We start from the raw sequence: 17,551 nt of genomic DNA, 5'->3' as shown, positions 1-17,551 counted from the left end.
CTGTCTTCTGTGATTTCTTTCTTCAACCGTTGGTAAAATAATCAAGCACTTTCCTGAAGGACACTACACATGTTTTAAACCTGATTGAGAACATCAATTCAAACACTGTAGTACAAGCCCTCATCACTCTTGATGTGGAGGCCTTGTATACTAACATCCCACAGGAAGCTACTTTGCAAGTAGTGGAATCTGCCCTTCTTGCCAGCACATGGTCATCCCCCACTCCAGTCCACTTCGTGATGCAATGTGCTACATTAGCGATGAAAGCACGTTTGCACCCAGTTTGGCTTGTTTGTATATGTATAACTTTGAGAAACTCTTTATACCACAAACATCCAATCCTTTTCATAACAAAATCGCATTGTGGAGGAGATATATCGATGACATCCTCATCATTTGGAATGGTCCGTTTGAAGAAATAGATAACTTCACAGCCTGGGTCAATACCTTAGACCCTTTTTTGAGATTTACTGCCCACTCGTCCTTAACACAAGTTTCTTTTTTGGACCTCGTGATTAAGATTGACAACGGCAAACTTATCACCAACACCTTCCACAAAAGCACTGACCGCAACAGTTTACTTTTGTATGATAGTTATCATCCAAAAGCCTTGCGGGACAACCTCCCATTTGGTCAATTTCTTAGGTTACGTCGTAACTGTAGCTCAATCCAAACCTTTGATACCCAATCCCGTGATTTGAAACAGAAACTCGGTAACCGACATTATCCAAATAAGATCATCAATCCAGCCTATAAGAGAGCCCGTAATAACCACAGAGATGCCCTATTGACCCCAGTGCCTAAAGAACCAGAAACACGACTGACATGTGTTTCTACTTTTACTCCACTGTCCAACTCCATCAAAAAACCTATCAATAAACGGTGGAATATCCTACAGAGCGGTGGAACTCAGATTCCAAGACCCTTGTTTGCCTTTAAAAGATCTGCCAATATACGAGATCTCATTATCCATACCCGCACTCGCCTATCCAATGATTTACAGAGACAAACCACTTTGTAGAACTTGCCTCCAGTCACGGGACATTACCCATGTGGATCTTGCAATGTCTGTCCTCTTACCAAACGCATAGATAACATTGACCTTGATCATTTCGGGACATGGCATTTGAATAAACACACAAATTGCAATACGCTTCAATGCATCTATTTGATCTCCTGTCCTTGTAATTTGAAATATGTCGGGATGACCACTTGCCCGGTAAAACTACGCATTAATGAACACCGGAGCAATATTAGATGCTCTTGCATTACCACAAAGCTTAGCTCACATTTCCTAGAAGCTAAACATGGCCCTGATGATATGTGGTGGATTGTATTACAGGTACCAAGATACGACAGTAACAACCTGAACTTCCTATTCAAAATTGAACAAAGATGGGTCCTTCGACTTAAAACCCACAAGGAAGGGCTAAACAATGACATCCCTTGGAATTTTCTAACACCTTAATATGTGGGAGGGGTTGATTATGACAACTCTACTCAGTAACATAAAACATCCTTTGACCAATAGTTGATTGAGAATCCACGAGATATATATGATCATATAACTGTTGGTAGGCGTATTTATATTGAGCTGTTTTGACATTGTTTTTTTGACATTATTTCTTCTGAACATATGACCATCAGGATGATATTTAGGGTCACTGTGCCCATCCCGGTCTCTTATTATTAGATATATTTTCTTCTTTCCATCATGCTCTCACCATGTTTTCACCTATTCTTCTTAATAAGCATCATTGTATATTTAGGTTTTTTTTTGCCTTTGTTGCCAAATTTTACTTGATTGACCTGTTGACATGGACTATAAACATATGTTTTAAATGGCCAGATCAATCTATCCACTTGAGTTTAAGATGGCCACCCAGTCCGAACATGAGATCTTTCATTGCAATAGAACCTTTATATTTACAGACTCTGAGTTCTTCGTCCATCTTAAGATGGCCACCAGTATACAAACAAGGGTCCTTCCTTTGTTTTTACTACCCGGAACAACCGGCCGGTTGGCTCCGGTGTAGACGCGCTCAGAGCGTCTTCACTCAACATATAAAAACCTCCCCAATGCACCTGCAGAACGTCTTCAGGTGCGCGGCGTGGGGCAGGTTTCCCGCAAAATTGAGGAGTTAGACAAGTAAGCGCGGGGCTGCGGGAGCTATACCTTCCGTCCCCGTTTTATTAATCCGCATTTTTTACTTGTTACACTTTATTTTTATTCTCATCTTGACGTTTAACCTGGCATTTTGAATTTACTTTATATGATTACATCGTTCCACAGCCTCGACCCTTGGCTGGGAACTTACATATTTTTGACAACCGATCTGCCCACAGTACTAGACCAGCTCTTTGCATCTTTACAGCTGTTCTATTAGTAGAGGACTCACCTCTAATTACAGAGTGATTGGCTTATGCCCCGTGGCTCCAGTACTCACAATTTTGGCTGTGTTTATATGTGGTCTAGAATGACTTACTCTTTTCTATGATCAGTTGACAAGGGCCTAGTTTGACCAACATATGCCAATCTATTCAATTACTGAATTAAGTGATTTTGTTTGTGTGGCGTTATAGAGACCTCCCATATGACGTATTACTATGTATTGATTGCTGTGTTATACTATTACATGCTATATTATTTTTACTTAGCACTATCTCCTTGGTTGATGCTAGCGCAGACCTAGGAAGCCTAATCTCTAATATGGGATGGTAAGCTTTTATTTTCACTTACGACACATTGGGGGTGTTTGTCACTGTGATTGCTTTTCATTCTAAGCCTGTTTACTCACTGGCACTAATTGTTATGTGTTTTTCGATTCCACGCAGGGCGACTGTATTGACCAACTGACTCTGACATACCTTGTCTTCTATTTGTAAGTGACTTTTTAGCACTTGACAATTCTTGTTGCAAAGGAGAAGTAGTTTATTATTTTTTTGGGTCCTGAAGAAGCATCATGGGATCACTTAGTGACCAATATAAGACGCGAAACATGTTGACCATTAGACAGGATTCGGTAAACTACCTTCCCTCGTTATAGAGTGTAGTGGTACATTATTTCCATCAACACTCCCCTTACCCCCTTTTTTAATCTTGGCCTGCACCGTGTCTCTGACTCATTAAAAATGATGGTTTAGGTTCAGAGCCAATTTGAGAGTTTTGTCTCTTCTCTACTCTCCAATCTTCTTTATTTCATTTCTTAGTCAGTTTTCATTCTAGACCTCTCTCTTTTTTGGTAATTTAACAACGGTTGAGTGCCACCCTGAATTCTGGGTGGTCCGCCAGACATTGCAGCACCGGTCTGACGAGGAGTAAGCCCAATGATGAAACCTGTCACCCTATTGGGTGCTTGAGGGCTCTCCTAAACATCCAGCATAGACTCGCCCTTGCTTTTTCAATAGAACTATTAAGTTTTTTTGTCTTCTTTCTTTTGGAACAGTGTACCTATATAGATATAGCAGTCCCAACCCTCCTGGGACCCAGAGGCTGAAGGTAAGTGTGTGTGTATGTGTTGTTTCAAATTGAATGTTTGGTGCGTGCGTGTTTGGTGCGTGCATGTGCGTGCGTGTGTGTGCGTGTGCGTGTGTGTCCCGCCGGCCGCCACTGCGTAGAAGTCTGGACCAGGCCACGTCTCTTTAAAACTTTTATTTGAATCAGGTTTCATTCTCCTCGCCAGTTAAGCAACTGCCTGCCATAAGCTCGGGGAGGTCATCCCTGGCCCTCATGACTTATACAGCGAACCGAACACTTTGACGAGGGATACCCAAGTGGCAGCATAGGTAAATGCAGATTACATGATGACAAGGACAATGCGAGCAAGCGCTCTCAGGGCACCAGTTTAGATTCGTTTTTAGCCTGAGCAGTGGGCGTCATTGCAAAAGAAATTGATCTAGCAGAGCGGCGCTCATCTTTGGACGCAAGGGATATTCACATTAGGCCATTTCACCACCCCTTCTGCTCGGCAGTCTGCACTGCGCACACCACGAGTTTGGGGTGGAATCCACACCTAGTGTCTGTCTTGGCCTATCAAGACCCCCTGGGGAAATCGAGGAAGAGGTGCATGAAATATCCTGTGCCTCAGTTGACAAAAGAAAGCGCCAACCCAAATGTGTCATCAATGCAAGGCCTAACGTTAAACCTGCAATTTGTACCTGCCATGCTCATTTACCCCCTGCCGCTCAACCGGACCCTGCCCCAATGCGGGATGTGTTGCCCATAGACTGGGATCAGATAATGGGCACATTCAAATGTGTGCTCGCCCAGAGCCTGGCGTCATTGGAGGAGAGATTGTGTAAACTGGAAACCTCAGTTTCATCAGTGCTCAAATGGTTGCCAAGTGCACGCATTAACTGGGCAAGCCTATGGGAGCTGTCAAACTCTTTCTGCTCAATGGGTACTGCCGGCTCTGCCCTTTATACGGAGCTTACCATCTCTTCTGAGGTTAATGCCGCTCATGCGGTCCAAGGAGTCGTCCATCAGTTTCCTCGCCTATGGTCCTGGGAGGTCGGGTGGATACTCCCTCGCATATTGGAACTGGGGAGGGGGGCCTCTGCGGGGGTCACAGCTTACTGCCCCCGGGGACTCAGGGGAGGGTTATGGGAGAGCAAGGGCATAGGGGGTCTTCTACTCACGGTAATGAGCTGCCACACCTAAATTTACCATCCGAGTGTAGTCCCTATGTTGCCGTTTTGACGGGGTTGTCCCTTGTTTCTCCTTCTCTTACAGAGTCCACAGAAGCCCTGAAAAACAAAGTCTGGCAATCGTTGTGTACCAACACCGATTTTACTGTGTTGGAATGTAATGACATCTTCTTGTGAGAAGGGTGGAGTGGACTGGTCCCGGTGTCTTCTAATGGGGACCGTGTAGTCATTAATTGTAAAACACCCACCCTGGCCAGGCGCCTGGTGGCTAGCTCAGTACATGCTTGCTTTTCGGGGTCTGGTATAACCATCAGTCAGCTTTTTTTTTTTTTATAGGCACTTAAAGCCAGGGCATGTGAGGGGGGCCCAGGGGCCAGCCCGACAAGTTTTTCCTACAATTAATAGGTTCCTTCCTTTGTCGAGCTTGGATGATAACGACCGACTGTGTGGTGTTGTGACCTCTTGTTCACCTCCCCTTAGTTTCAGGAGCCCCCCAGGAGCTAAGAAGGAGGTGACCTGTCATGCAGGTACTAATACAAGGCTGCTTGGTTGGACTGTAGAAGGTACTAAGGCCAAACAACTGCACCCCGCCTGGGTGAGGTTTGTCACTCAATTTGACATAATTTAGCTGCAGGAAACCTGGGCGCAGGAATATATTTCCTTGGACAGCTATGAATCCTTTGTGGTGCGGCTCATTCTTCTCATGGTGCCCACGCCGGTCTTGCAGCTTTGTTTCGTGTGAACAAACGCTTTAGAGTAATGCCCATCCCGGTAAGGCACACTGGTATACAAATCTTGTGGGTTGTTGTTTCAAAATAGTTTTACTTTTTTGTAGTGAACTTTTATAATGCAGTGTGTGAGGTTGGTTGCCAGGTTGAAACCCTGTTTAATGTATTTTCAGTTGTTGAGTCAAGGTCACTTCCATATTTTAAATCTTTTAATGCTTTTATGCCAAAATGGGCTCCAATCATATTGATTCCCACTCTTTTTTAATAGGAAACAAACAGTTTGGTAACCTGTTGGCAGACGCCAGAGGGAGAAGGCTTCTTCATGCTGCTGGGAATTTAGGCATCTCTAATGCCCTGTCTGGGGGGCAGTATCTGAAGTTCAACCACCAACCTTTATTGGGCGGGGTAGTGGTACAACTATTGATTTTGTTTTTGTCACAAGGGCTCTAGTTAGTAAGTTAGTTCTGGTATGATCAAAAGTGCTTTAGTGACCATAATCCTATTGAGGTTGGGTTGGCCATGCCAGGGGTTGGTCAGGTAGATTTATCTTCCCGGGCTAAAGAACCGGCAACCAAAGATCAGGGCTGCAGTGTGAAATGGCGATGAATTTCTATTCCCGCCTTGTCGGAAGCTATTGTAATCTCCAACTTCTCCCTGATTCCGGAAATCTTGTTAAATCCTGGTGCCCCAGCTTGTAGCATTTTGGAAGCCTCTTGTTTGTTAGCCACTTCTGTTAATACCATCATGGTGAAAATGTCTGGTCCTAGTAGATCTTCCAAAAGGGGTTGGTTTGATAATAACTGCAGGGCTGCCAACAAACATCTGCAGGCCTTCCTTAATGCCACCCCCAGGGACCGGCAAGCTGTCACCCTGGCTAGAGTAGCCTACAAGTATGCCATTAAGGCCACAATGCTGTCCTTTTAACTACATGCCGCTCAGGGCATTTAAAGGGATTTTGAGAAATTGTTAACAGCAAACAGTGTACCTTGTGTCCGAATGAGGATATTGGCTCCACAATCACCCCCTCTCAGTGGGTGGAACACTTTACCAGGGTATATGCTGTAGGTGTGAGCTGTGTATCACCAGAGTCTGCCGGGGCATTTTTGTCAATCAATCAATCAAAGCATTTGTAAAGTGCACTACTCACCCGTGAGGGTCTCAAGGCGCTGAGGGGTGGGGATGGGGATCTACTGCTCAAACAGCCAAGTCTTGAGGTGTCTCCTGAAGGTAAGTAGGTCCTATGTCTGTCACAGGTTGGGTGGGAAGAGTGTTCCACATCTTAGCGGCGAGGTGGGAGAACGATCTGCTGCAAGTGGTTGTTCTGTGGATGCGTGGGACAGTGGTGAGGGCAAGGTCAGCACAGCAAAGCTGTCGGGTTGGGGTGTAGAAGGAGAGCCGTCTGTTGAGGTATTCTGGTCCAGTGTTGTGCAGTGCCTTGTGAGTGTGAGTTGTTGACGGGGGTCCAGTGCAGGTCTCTCAGGTGGGCTGTGATGTGGCTGTGGATGTCCAGGATGAGGATTGCGGAGGCGTTCTGTATGCGTTGTAGTAATTTCTGGAGCTTGGCCGTGGTTCCTGCTTAGGGGGTGTTGCCTTAGTCCAGTCTGCTGCTTACAAGGGCTTGGTGACCATCCTTCTGGTTCCAGTGGGGATCCATTTGTAGATCTTCCGAAGCATGCAGAGAGTGTTGAAGCAGGAGGAGGAGACAGCGTTGACCTGCTGGGTCGGTTTTAGTATTAACGAAGTCTGCGCCGCAGTCTTGACCAGACCCTCTAATAAGGCGCCAGATGGTGTCCCCATGGACCTCTACAAGGCTGACTCTTTACTGTGGGCCCAGATTCTAATCAATATTTTTAATGCTGCCTCAACAGGGAATATCCCCAGTGTCTTCTTGTGTTTTTTTGGGGCTCTAAGCAATATATATTTTGTGGTATCCTGTTCAAAACTTTACTACTCATATCTTTCTAATTCAGGCCTACAAGATTCCTAACAGTATTGAACTATATGTTACATTATGACAGTCGAACTTGGGCATCAAATTGAAATTGAAAGTGGTCCCCCTTAGCATCTCTGATAGCGAACAAACGTGGGCCACATTTGCAAACCAGAATATTTTCGAACCTGTAAAGACACGCTATATAGGTGTTTGGCAAGAAATGGGGGGTGCATGAATTTGTACTTGCTGTAAGCAATATTTGTGGTAATATCAGAGGAATCCACATTAAACATCATCCCACCAAACCATAAAACCGGCGCATACACTGACCTCTCAGAACATTCCTTGGGCACAGCCAGATTGCCCTATAGGTCAGTCAAACCAGTCCATTATCAGAAACGGGGTTTACACAACACCCAAAGTAGGTCGTGGGTGGGGCCGCAAATTTCTTTAAATGACACTAAATAAGGAGGTACAGAGTCTGGAGTAGAGGTAAGCACTCATAGAGGAAGAGGTTGAGATAGAGAAATATAGATGGTATAGAGAGACGAATCTGAGCAATTGTCAACTTTACGCATGCCATGAAATGTTACTGCTTTGGCACTCAGTGCAAGCACACAAGCGGTGAAGCATGCTGCAAGATGCACTGACGTGTGAGTTCTCATCACTGTGGTGTTCAGCACGTATAAATGTGTAACACAGTTACTCACCTGTGTACACACAATCACCATGCTTATATGATGTACAGATTTTAACTGCAGGGCAGGAATTCAACAGTCAAAGAAATGTGATGTGCCTTGAAAAGCATAAGAGATGCATGTGCAAGATATATTCACAACGACACGCATATATCACAAAAAACACGTATGCCTCAGCCATAATTCAGGTGACTGGGCTTCTACCGAGTTTGCACCTGCCCTAATACTACAGCATTGACACAGAAGGGGAATTGGGGCTAGGGTAAGAGGGACTGCGGGGATGCAAGGCCAATGTTTTTTTACGCCAGGCCTGGCGCTAATCAATAGGCAAATGGTGCACTTGCTGTGTTTGCACAGCTCGGTCAGGGGGGTAACCTGTGGTATTAGAATATTTTTCCCATTTCAAGGTGTACAGAGAGAAATCTAGTGAAATGTGCACCCAGTAATTACTGGACCCCATAGAATCGGTATTTTGAGATGCACAGTGTATGCTAGGGACACTGTTATTTGGAGGCATGTGTGATTTTGACCATTGCTGGTAACACATACAAGGAACATAGGCAGCCAAACAGGCATACATCTACATTCCTCCATTTTTTAGAATATGTAACTCCTCAGTAATCCATTTACTCATTCCATAGCCAAACGTGAGCATTGTTAGATCAGAATTACAAAACACTTAATTAGAAAATACAGTACTTTCTCCCTGCTCAAAGCATTGTCTACCGTAGCACATCTCACCAAATGTACACCCCTGACGCACACCCCTCAGTCTGCCACGAGCCGTTCCAGTAATATGCATTCCATAGGGTACAATAAGATTGGCTTTTACACAGAGTAGAATAATACATGCATCCCCGCATCATGGATTTACAACACCGTGAAAATGTAGGTTTTAACAATGAAAAGGTTTATTTCTTGTTGATTTATAGATACATACTACTACTGGAAGTTTATATTTTTAAACAAAGATTTGAGGTGCGATGTCCTTAAGCCCAGGGCTCTTCTTGACATTTTATAGAAAAAGGTAATATTGAGCAGCGATTCCAAATCTATTGCTAATAAATGACTGGTATCTTAACACATATATAAATAAAGACAAGTGGGCGTTGTAGCGGATGAAGTCACGTGGGAGGGAGAACGGATTAATATGAGGCCAGGTTTACCAGACAGAGGGTTGCTCTAAAAGAATCGTTTTTTGAGTTATGAAAAAGGGCAAATGATTGGTTCAACAGCCTGATATGAAAAACGTGTATTAGAAAAGGGTGAAACGTGGAGGAAGAAGACGGCAGAAGCGTCTGAGTTCAGGATAGAGGGTAGCACACGGTTTTCCAGGCTTAGTTGAGCAAGTGGCAAAAAGGGTCGGGTAAGTGGGCTTGAGGTTCAGGCTATCAGCTATGGTGGAGGGTGTGGTAGAAACGTTTAAAGCACTATGGTATACTCTGTACTTTTCATAAATTGTCAAAGACGGTGAGAGCTGCAATTTTCCATATACGATAGGGAAGGACAATTGGTTTATCAGGAGGACCCTAAGATGTGATTACGCACATTGGGGCAAAGGGTGGTATATTCCTTGGGGGTCAAAGGAAAGGAGAGTTTGTCAAGCTGTGGATAATCAGGTCATGTGGAAAAAGTAGGTAAGGAGGAGTCAGGACTGATACCTTTTTGACAGAGGGCTGAGATTTATGAGACCGTGGTTCATTAGAGGGGCCAAAGTTCATCAGAGAATGGGACAATGGAATACAGGAATGAGAGTGGGTCATCATCTACAATCTATAAAACAATAGAGGACGATGTATTCAAAACATGATCTAAGAGAAGGGCATTAACCTGGCTCCAAGACTAAGGTGGGGTCTATTTCTTGCCCTTTTTGCCCTTTCCCTTCTTTCCTTTGCCTTTCTTGCCTTTCTTGCCCTTTTTCTTCTTTTTGGGCCCCAGCAGCTTCCTGACCAGGTAGCCTTTCCAAATGGCTTGGATGAGAGTGGCAGCGCGGGTCAGTATTGCTAGTTCTTTCTCTTCTGCCTCCTTCTTCTCCTGGGCCAGTCGCCTCTCTTCCACAATCTGGAGATACTCCTTCTCGAGGAGTGCCATCTTCTCTTTCAGCTCCTCATGCTGTGCTTCCTCTTCCTCATACACCGCCTCTAGCTCTTCCAGCTCAGTCTGTAGGGAAAATAATTCAAGGGTTACTGCCTAGCATCACACTACCCTCTGGCGGCAGAGTCCACCACCTACTATTTGGGGTGCTTGTGTTCCCGCTCATAGGGGTCACAGCGTAGCACTTCAGGCTGGACTGTTCCTAAAGGAGAAGGTCGAAGGTAGATTTGTATAAGACTGGTGCCTAGCTGACGCTGCATGGTGGCAGGAAATGATGCACTGGATTGTGGTTCACCATAATTGCCAGTGGTTGAGATTAATTCAAGCAATCCACCCAATACTTTTCTGTTTTCCGCACCACTCTGGCAGTGGCACCTCACAATGTCATACCCATACTGTAAGACAACCGTGCAAATCACAATTTATTGCATCTCAGCATACTCATGTTATACACCGCTTCATACCCTGTTTTGGAGAGCTGCTGAGCATTATTGCACAAGTGTGTGGTTTGCATAGAGTTGTTTTTATCGTGATCCTATGTGTGAAGCTTTTTGATGCCATGTGTAAGTGACCAGAAAGATTATCTTTTCTTGTCTTTGGATGTAGTATCTAGCAGTGTAAAGAAAGAGGAGGAGCTGTGAGAGACAGATTCTCAGATTATAATGATAATTAGTTAGCTATTTTAATTTATTCTGCAGTTCCTGTGCTATGTTTCATGGCAACTATTCGACTTTCAGTTTATATCCTGTGCTAGCTGTAGCAGTTGGGTAAACCACTATCAAGTATTGTGAGTTTGGGAGGAGGACAGGTGAAGAAAAGGAGAAAAGAGGTAGAGATCTACCTGGACTGTGTGAGTTATAGGTAGTTAAGTTGCTAAGGTAGTTGGGGGACTAAAAGATATAGGCAGCAATGTAGCACCAATCTGGCCAGAGGAGTAACGGGGTGCTGTGTGCGTGTACACAAATAAGAAGGGGGCATAATCAGAGAAGGCCCAGTAATTGATAAGACAAGATGCAAAAGGGAGCAATGCTGTCCAATGAATAAAATGATGGCATATGGACAATAAGGAAAGTTGATGACACCATCAATAGCCATGAAGCTTTTGCTATTGCTAGAAATCTACCCTTGTGAGCGAGGAAAGAAGATACACACTCATTAAAGGAAGAGACTTCACCTACTCCTGCTAGGCAGAAGGATGCCAAACGTTGATAAAAGGTTCATGCACTAAGCCCTTCTCAGGCTTCCAAAAGTGTACAAGCAGAATTCAGGGGATCCCTAGTCAAGTCCTTGCTCAAACCCTATTGATCGGAACACTGCCAATGCCAGGATGAGATGAGAAATGCTTGAGAAGTAGCTGCCCTAACAGAACAAGAATGATTCGGCCCACACCGTGGTAGTCTTCTGTCATTATCCCGCCAGGTAAGCCCCATACTTTTTCTTAGATCCCAGAGATCCTTGCTACATATAACTTTACATGAGGTGGCTACATCCTGCGTTTCTAGAATTTGTCCCAGAAAACAAGTACCTTCATTATTAGCAGGCAATGACATTGCAGTGTGCAACAGAGACAATATGGTGAAAGGACACCTGCCATTCTTCCACTGTTTCACGGTTAGGAGCAGCGTGATATCGACTTGGTATTCAATCCTAGCTCAGCCCTTCTCCAACGTGTATGCCTTATGAAAACTAGCATTTATTAAGGTCTCAAAAAATCTACTTTATTACAATCTTGGCCGGTTGGCACCTTTAGACTCTCTCAACCTCCCTTCCTCCTCTTTTAACTCTGTTCTCACCTCTAGCAAGAGGCATGTGATCCAAATAATAGACACCAAGCAGGTATAATTGCTGATTGGGCCTGCAGAACACAAAAGCTTAAGCCTGCACTGAGAGAAAGGGTTGCTGCAGGGCAACCCTCGAGCACAAGCATTGCCACTCCAGCTTAATCGTCATAACATTCCGACCCACCCTTCAGTTCCAATAGTGCAAGCCTCACGTACAACACTACTAATACACCTAAATTATAACAATGCAACTTCACCTCTAATGCAACTCTTGCACACAGTGCTAGTACACATACATCTTAAGTATGTTTTATTGTATTAATTAATCATTTCTGTATTTGGTATTTAGCATTCCTTGTGTTAGATAGAAGAATGAAGTTGAAACTCATATTTCTACATTTGTTTAATTATTTCACATGGTGTTTGCCTTGCAGCGCTCTAGCAGTAATGTGTAGTAAACAATGCACTCCATTGTAAATATTAGCTTTGAAATAGAAGCTTGGGTGGACCTGCGAACCTCAACCCATTTATTTTTTTTAATTTGCCATGCTGCCAATCTACTAAAATACAGGCTGGCAGACATGGCTGGCAGCATGGAGAGTTACTCTAAAGACCTAGTTGCTGTTTTTGTACGGTTTTAAAAATTAATATAGACAGGGGGCACTGTTTTGTCATCTGAATTTATTGGCAAAATTCAGTTAAGTTAGAAAGTTGGAGCCTTAATCAAAAGAAATTGCACGCTGTGTGTTTCTGACCTGCAGCCCTAGTGCAAAGTACTGGAAATGCACCCTAATTTAACACAAGGAACGGTTAATCTGTATTGGAACTACAACCCCCGAACCCTGCTTAGCAGTAAGAGTGCACTTCAGTCACAGCATGATCCTGCTCCTTTCAGTCCACAGAGAGGAAACACTGCATTGTTCTATTAATGGCTACAATGTAACATCAGACAAAGTATGCTGGATCATTCTATGATGGGCAGTATTGGGAAGAAAGTTACTTATGGATAGATGATGAGGACATCCTGTCTTCTTTTTGTGTGTTCTGGAATCTCTCTATATGTATCATACCTAGTGGCCTCTGAACTGTAAACCAATGACAAGCTCAACAATGATATGTTGCTCCCCAACAGAGTGCTAGATAATTCTAGACTGAGGGTACATATGAAGTGTACTGTCTCATCACCAGGATATGGAGAGACTGACATTCCGCTCATACCACTGGAAAGTGCATCCCCTGATCATCTGTGCAATCTCTTATACTTATACCTGGGACTATTTCATTCCCCATGACTGTGTTTGCCCTACTGTGCACAAGTGTGACTTGAATGGAGACCAAGTTTAGTTTGTACGTTGTCCTCTGCCAGGTCACATTACATTCAGCCCAAAATGGTGGTTCTCTGAACATGGTTATTTTAGTTTCCCTGTCCCAGCAGAAGCCCTCAAAACTCCAGCTCAGAAACTCTGCGGCAGCTTCATCTGTGTTTGTTGTTAGATGTGATTTACGTACAAGGAACTGGCAGAAGATGCGCCCTGGACTGGGTTGGTGGTACTCTTTTCATTGGCCCTGGCTTTCTACCAATGCTTACTTCAATGCAAAAGAACGGATCCTCTAGAGACCGTTCATATTACTTCCTTTTGAGGTATACTCTGCAGCCCAGTTAAGAGAATACTTTTGCCTAGAATGAGGCTTCCTGTGTTCTTGTGTTCTACACTGTACTCCCCTTAGCCTCGGCCAAGCCTAGTACGCCGGAGCCACCCTGCTTTTATAAAAGAAGAGCTAACAGTCTGTGCAGAGGCATAATCTTGAATATAGGCACTTAATTGCGTTCTGAGGTTTTAAAATGAGCTGAGGTTTAAAGGGTTGGCACACACCTCCTAAACTTAAGCAGTGGATAAGAACAGAATGGTTAAGGGGAGAGAACAGACAAAGACATGGGTGCGGGAAGGAACTATTTTCATGTTCTCATGATCTTGCAAGGAAATCCATTTTCAGTCCACTGAGAGGAAACACTGCATTGTCCTATTATTGGCTACAATGTGACATCAGACAAAGTATGCTGGATCATTCTATGATGGGCCAGATTAAGACAAAAGTTACTGATGGATAGATAATGGGGACATCCTGTTTTCTTTTTGTGTGTTCTGGAATCCCTCTATATCTATTATACCCAGTGGCCTTTGATCTGGAAACCAATGTTTGAAGTTCAACAATGATATGTTGCTCCACCAGCAGAGTGCTATGTGACAAAGGACAAGGCCGAGCTATGCAAAGACCTCAATGAAATGAGCCACCTAGGCACCACATGGACCATGTCGCCCAGCTGGACAGGACCCGGAAGAGGGCATGAGACCATCCAGAGGGCTGGGAGCATCACAGGAGACATTCAAGGTTTGTGCTTTGGGCAACTGTGCATTGCACATTTAGACAGAGGGGAATACATAGGATTCCCATTTCCCAACATCCTGGGGTAGGATTCCTTTATATTTAAAGTTGGCCAGTCTCATTCCAGAGCAATTTCTGAATGCCTGCAGTTTTAGAGATATTCTATTGTGAAACTGTGGTTAGATCCTAACCCTAAATCGTAGTTCCCTAGTTGCAATAAAAATAAATGTGTTCACCGGGTGCCCCAGAACCCATGGGCGCCCGCTAAAACCAAAAGCCAAAGGACCTTTTTAAAAAATATATAATTATTTTTGTCAAAAAGAAGCAGTCACGTAAATAACTTGTTTCAGCATCATAATCAAACGCTTGATTCAGTTCATTACTATACATTGACACTTCCCATCTACGTGAACTGCCTTCAAACATCGTAAGGATAATTCATCACAGCTTTCAAGGAGCCAAATCATAGATTCACAGCAGCCATGCGCAAATTCAGAGAATAACAGAACAGCATTCTAAAATTCACTGCAATTTAGCAGAACACATGATTGTATACAGAATGGAGAAGCCAACTGACTTTGATGAGCCATTTAAAGGGAGAGGGCTCCTGAAGAATGACATTTCCAGGCGGCCTACTGTGCTCATTCCTATAACCAGGGGACTCCCGATTGAACTTTGACTTTGGAGACTACAAGAGTTTTATCTAGTGCAATACTGAACAGTATTCAGAGTCCACTTATTACCAAACTCCGCAGTTAACTGACCGGTGTAACTTAGACTTTAAATCAAGAGCTGCTAACCTCTAGTGGGAATAAATCAGTGTGCAGGATCAGGAGGAAATGTACTATTTTGGTCTAAAAAAGAATCAAGTCCGTGTTCCCTGGACTGATCCGTCAGCTTTACATCCTGAACCAAATAGCGTCCCTGAGGGGGAAAATGCCTTTAAGGCGACATCAAGACACGTGAGCAGAATTTAGCAAATAGGCCGCCACAGCATTGTAGCCGAACTTTGACCCCACTGAATTCAGGACTGGATCACGCCTTTGCAGGAGGCTGTTTTCAGCGTGCATCGGCTTTCATTAGTGCCGACAAGTTTAAGACCTCACCTGCTTCTCTCCCATTTCGGAATCGAACTTTTGGATCCAGTTCTCAATTTCTGTCTCCACCTTGTACTTTTTCTAAGGACAAAAAAGGAAGAATGAAAAACACAACAACAACGATGTACAGTTGATTGTGAATGTCCTGCAGGTTGATGAAGTTGCCATGTGTTAAAATAAGAAAAGGATTCTTAAAACAAAAACTCCATCTGCTTTTATAAAATGAATAAATTGATAAATAAATAAAGCCACAGTAAGGCCCCATATTGGATTTTAAATTGAAAAGTACTTTGAAGGCGTTTAGGTCAAGTGGCACTGCAATTCCGGCGATGCCTGCAAACCACAACCTTGCTGAAGACATAGACCTTACACCTTCACAGTTATTTACATAGTGAATGCAGTGCTTGGAATAAATAACTTTTAGAGTGCGTTTTAAATCTCATCATACAGTGGAAAGCAAAAACAAAACAACATGTCGGTATATATAGATGTCTCTTTTTTTGCTCAGAATCTGTATATTGAAGTTTTCAAATATATTAAAAAAAATTACTATCAAAATAAGAACGTCTATGCCATAATTCACATAAGAAGCACCTATAAATGGACTACAGCATAGTACGGGGTGCAGTAGAAGATCAAAAGTCGGAAACCAATGTCATCCAGATGTGAAGTGCAGGGCAAATTCTAGTAAAAGCCCGGATCTGGCACACTGGTGTGCAATCAAACATCATACTTAGTAGGTCGATATGGCAGGGCGCGGTTTCCCCATGGAACGAGTACCTGGGGGTAGCAACCTTTGAGACAAAATATGATGAAATGATAGTCTCTTATTGCAATGAATATCTGCAAATAATTCTGTCCATTTTCAAAATAAATGCCTCTTTTAGACAGCAACAGCCTAACCTGGACTTGATGTCTTGTGGAGGCACAAATAAATCATAACTGTGACAGAGAACAAAGCCAAACACTGGATGTTTTGTCAGGAAAATAGGAACTCCTCCTACCTTTTCCAGCCTATGGTCTAATAGTGAATACCCAAGTTGATGTCATTGCCCAGCGAGGCATGGACATGTTTTTGCAAGAGTAGTTAAACTACTCTCCCCAATAACGTGGCCCATGTAGTAACTGAACCCAATCACTTGGCTGGACTGATTGGTTTTTACCCTTGACAGGAAGAAATAATATGCTGTCACAATGGTTTTCCTGCCAGATTTCACAGTCAAAAAGGTTTCCAGTCATCTAATTTTTAACATCACAAAATGTGAGACTGCCAAAGTAAATATATATGAGAAACCTAAAATAAATTTTATTTTTATTACTCTCTTATCAACAGTTTTAAATCAGAAATTGTTTCACTAATTCCATACACTAATTCAGAAAGCACTCTTTCCATATAAGTTCCAATAGTGTTTCCACTATAATTAGTGCTCCATTATATTATATTATTTCAGTCAACTAGTATTCATATTGATCTAACATTCTTGTCTTCCTCCACCCCCACACTCCCACATGCCTACGAGCCAAGAAACTGACTTTGGGTCTTTGTAAGCCTTACATATTACATTTGTCTATAATTTCAGGGTAGTCACAACAAGTTTTTATATGTGCCTATAAAAATATATGTATATCTAAATCAAACAATCAATCAATCACGTTTTATTTGTATAGCGCGGCTTGTCACCCGAGTGGGTATCCACGCACTTGCTGAGGGTGTTTTTTCAAAAAGCCAGGTTTTCAGTCCCTTTCTGAAGTGGGTCAGTGAGGAAGCGGTGAAAAGGTGGAGGGGGAGGGAATTCCAGGCTTTGGCAGCGAGTTTGGAGGGGGAGTGTCCTCCGATGCAGCTGCAGCATATGCGTGGTATCTTTGTGCGGGCGATGTGTGCCGAGTGGAGGTTCCTTGTCGGTTGGTGAACGCGAAGGCGGTGGTTCAGGTAGGTGGGTCCTTGGTTATAGAGGGCTTTGTAGGCATACCATGTAGGTGGGACATTTAGGAGGTTGAAGTGGCATCTTTTCTGGATCGGAAGCCAATGGAGGTCCTTCGGGTGCTGGTTAATGTGGTTTCCCTTGGGCAAGTTTAGGATCATTCTGGCAGCTGTATGCTGGATGATCTGGAGTTTTTGCATGACTTCGCAGGCACCACCACCGAAGAGTACATTGCCGTAGTCCAGTCCACTGGTGAGGAGGGCCTG

At 43.6% G+C, this 17,551-nt stretch overlaps 1 protein-coding gene across 11 annotated transcripts in view; it reads right to left on the bottom strand.

The window, feature by feature from the left end:
* Nucleotides 1-8,895: 8,895 nt before the first annotated feature.
* Nucleotides 8,896-17,551, bottom strand: part of IQCD (IQ motif containing D) — a 54,592-nt gene continuing 45,936 nt past the window's right edge. For all 11 annotated transcript variants that reach the window (XM_069214547.1, XM_069214543.1, XM_069214546.1 and 8 more), the window contains 2 exons: nt 15,373-15,444; nt 8,896-10,166 (listed from right to left, as the gene is read on the bottom strand). In XM_069214547.1, the coding sequence (XP_069070648.1) occupies nt 9,861-10,166; nt 15,373-15,444 (378 nt within the window). In that variant the 3' untranslated portion in view covers nt 8,896-9,860. The remainder of the gene's footprint in view (nt 10,167-15,372; nt 15,445-17,551) is intronic.

This window comes from Pleurodeles waltl, chromosome 11, assembly GCF_031143425.1.
Source record: "Pleurodeles waltl isolate 20211129_DDA chromosome 11, aPleWal1.hap1.20221129, whole genome shotgun sequence".
In the NCBI taxonomy this organism is placed as follows: Eukaryota; Metazoa; Chordata; class Amphibia; order Caudata; family Salamandridae; genus Pleurodeles; species Pleurodeles waltl.
Note: the sequence above shows the minus strand (reverse complement) of the source record. Positions and strands in the feature narration are given on the sequence as shown.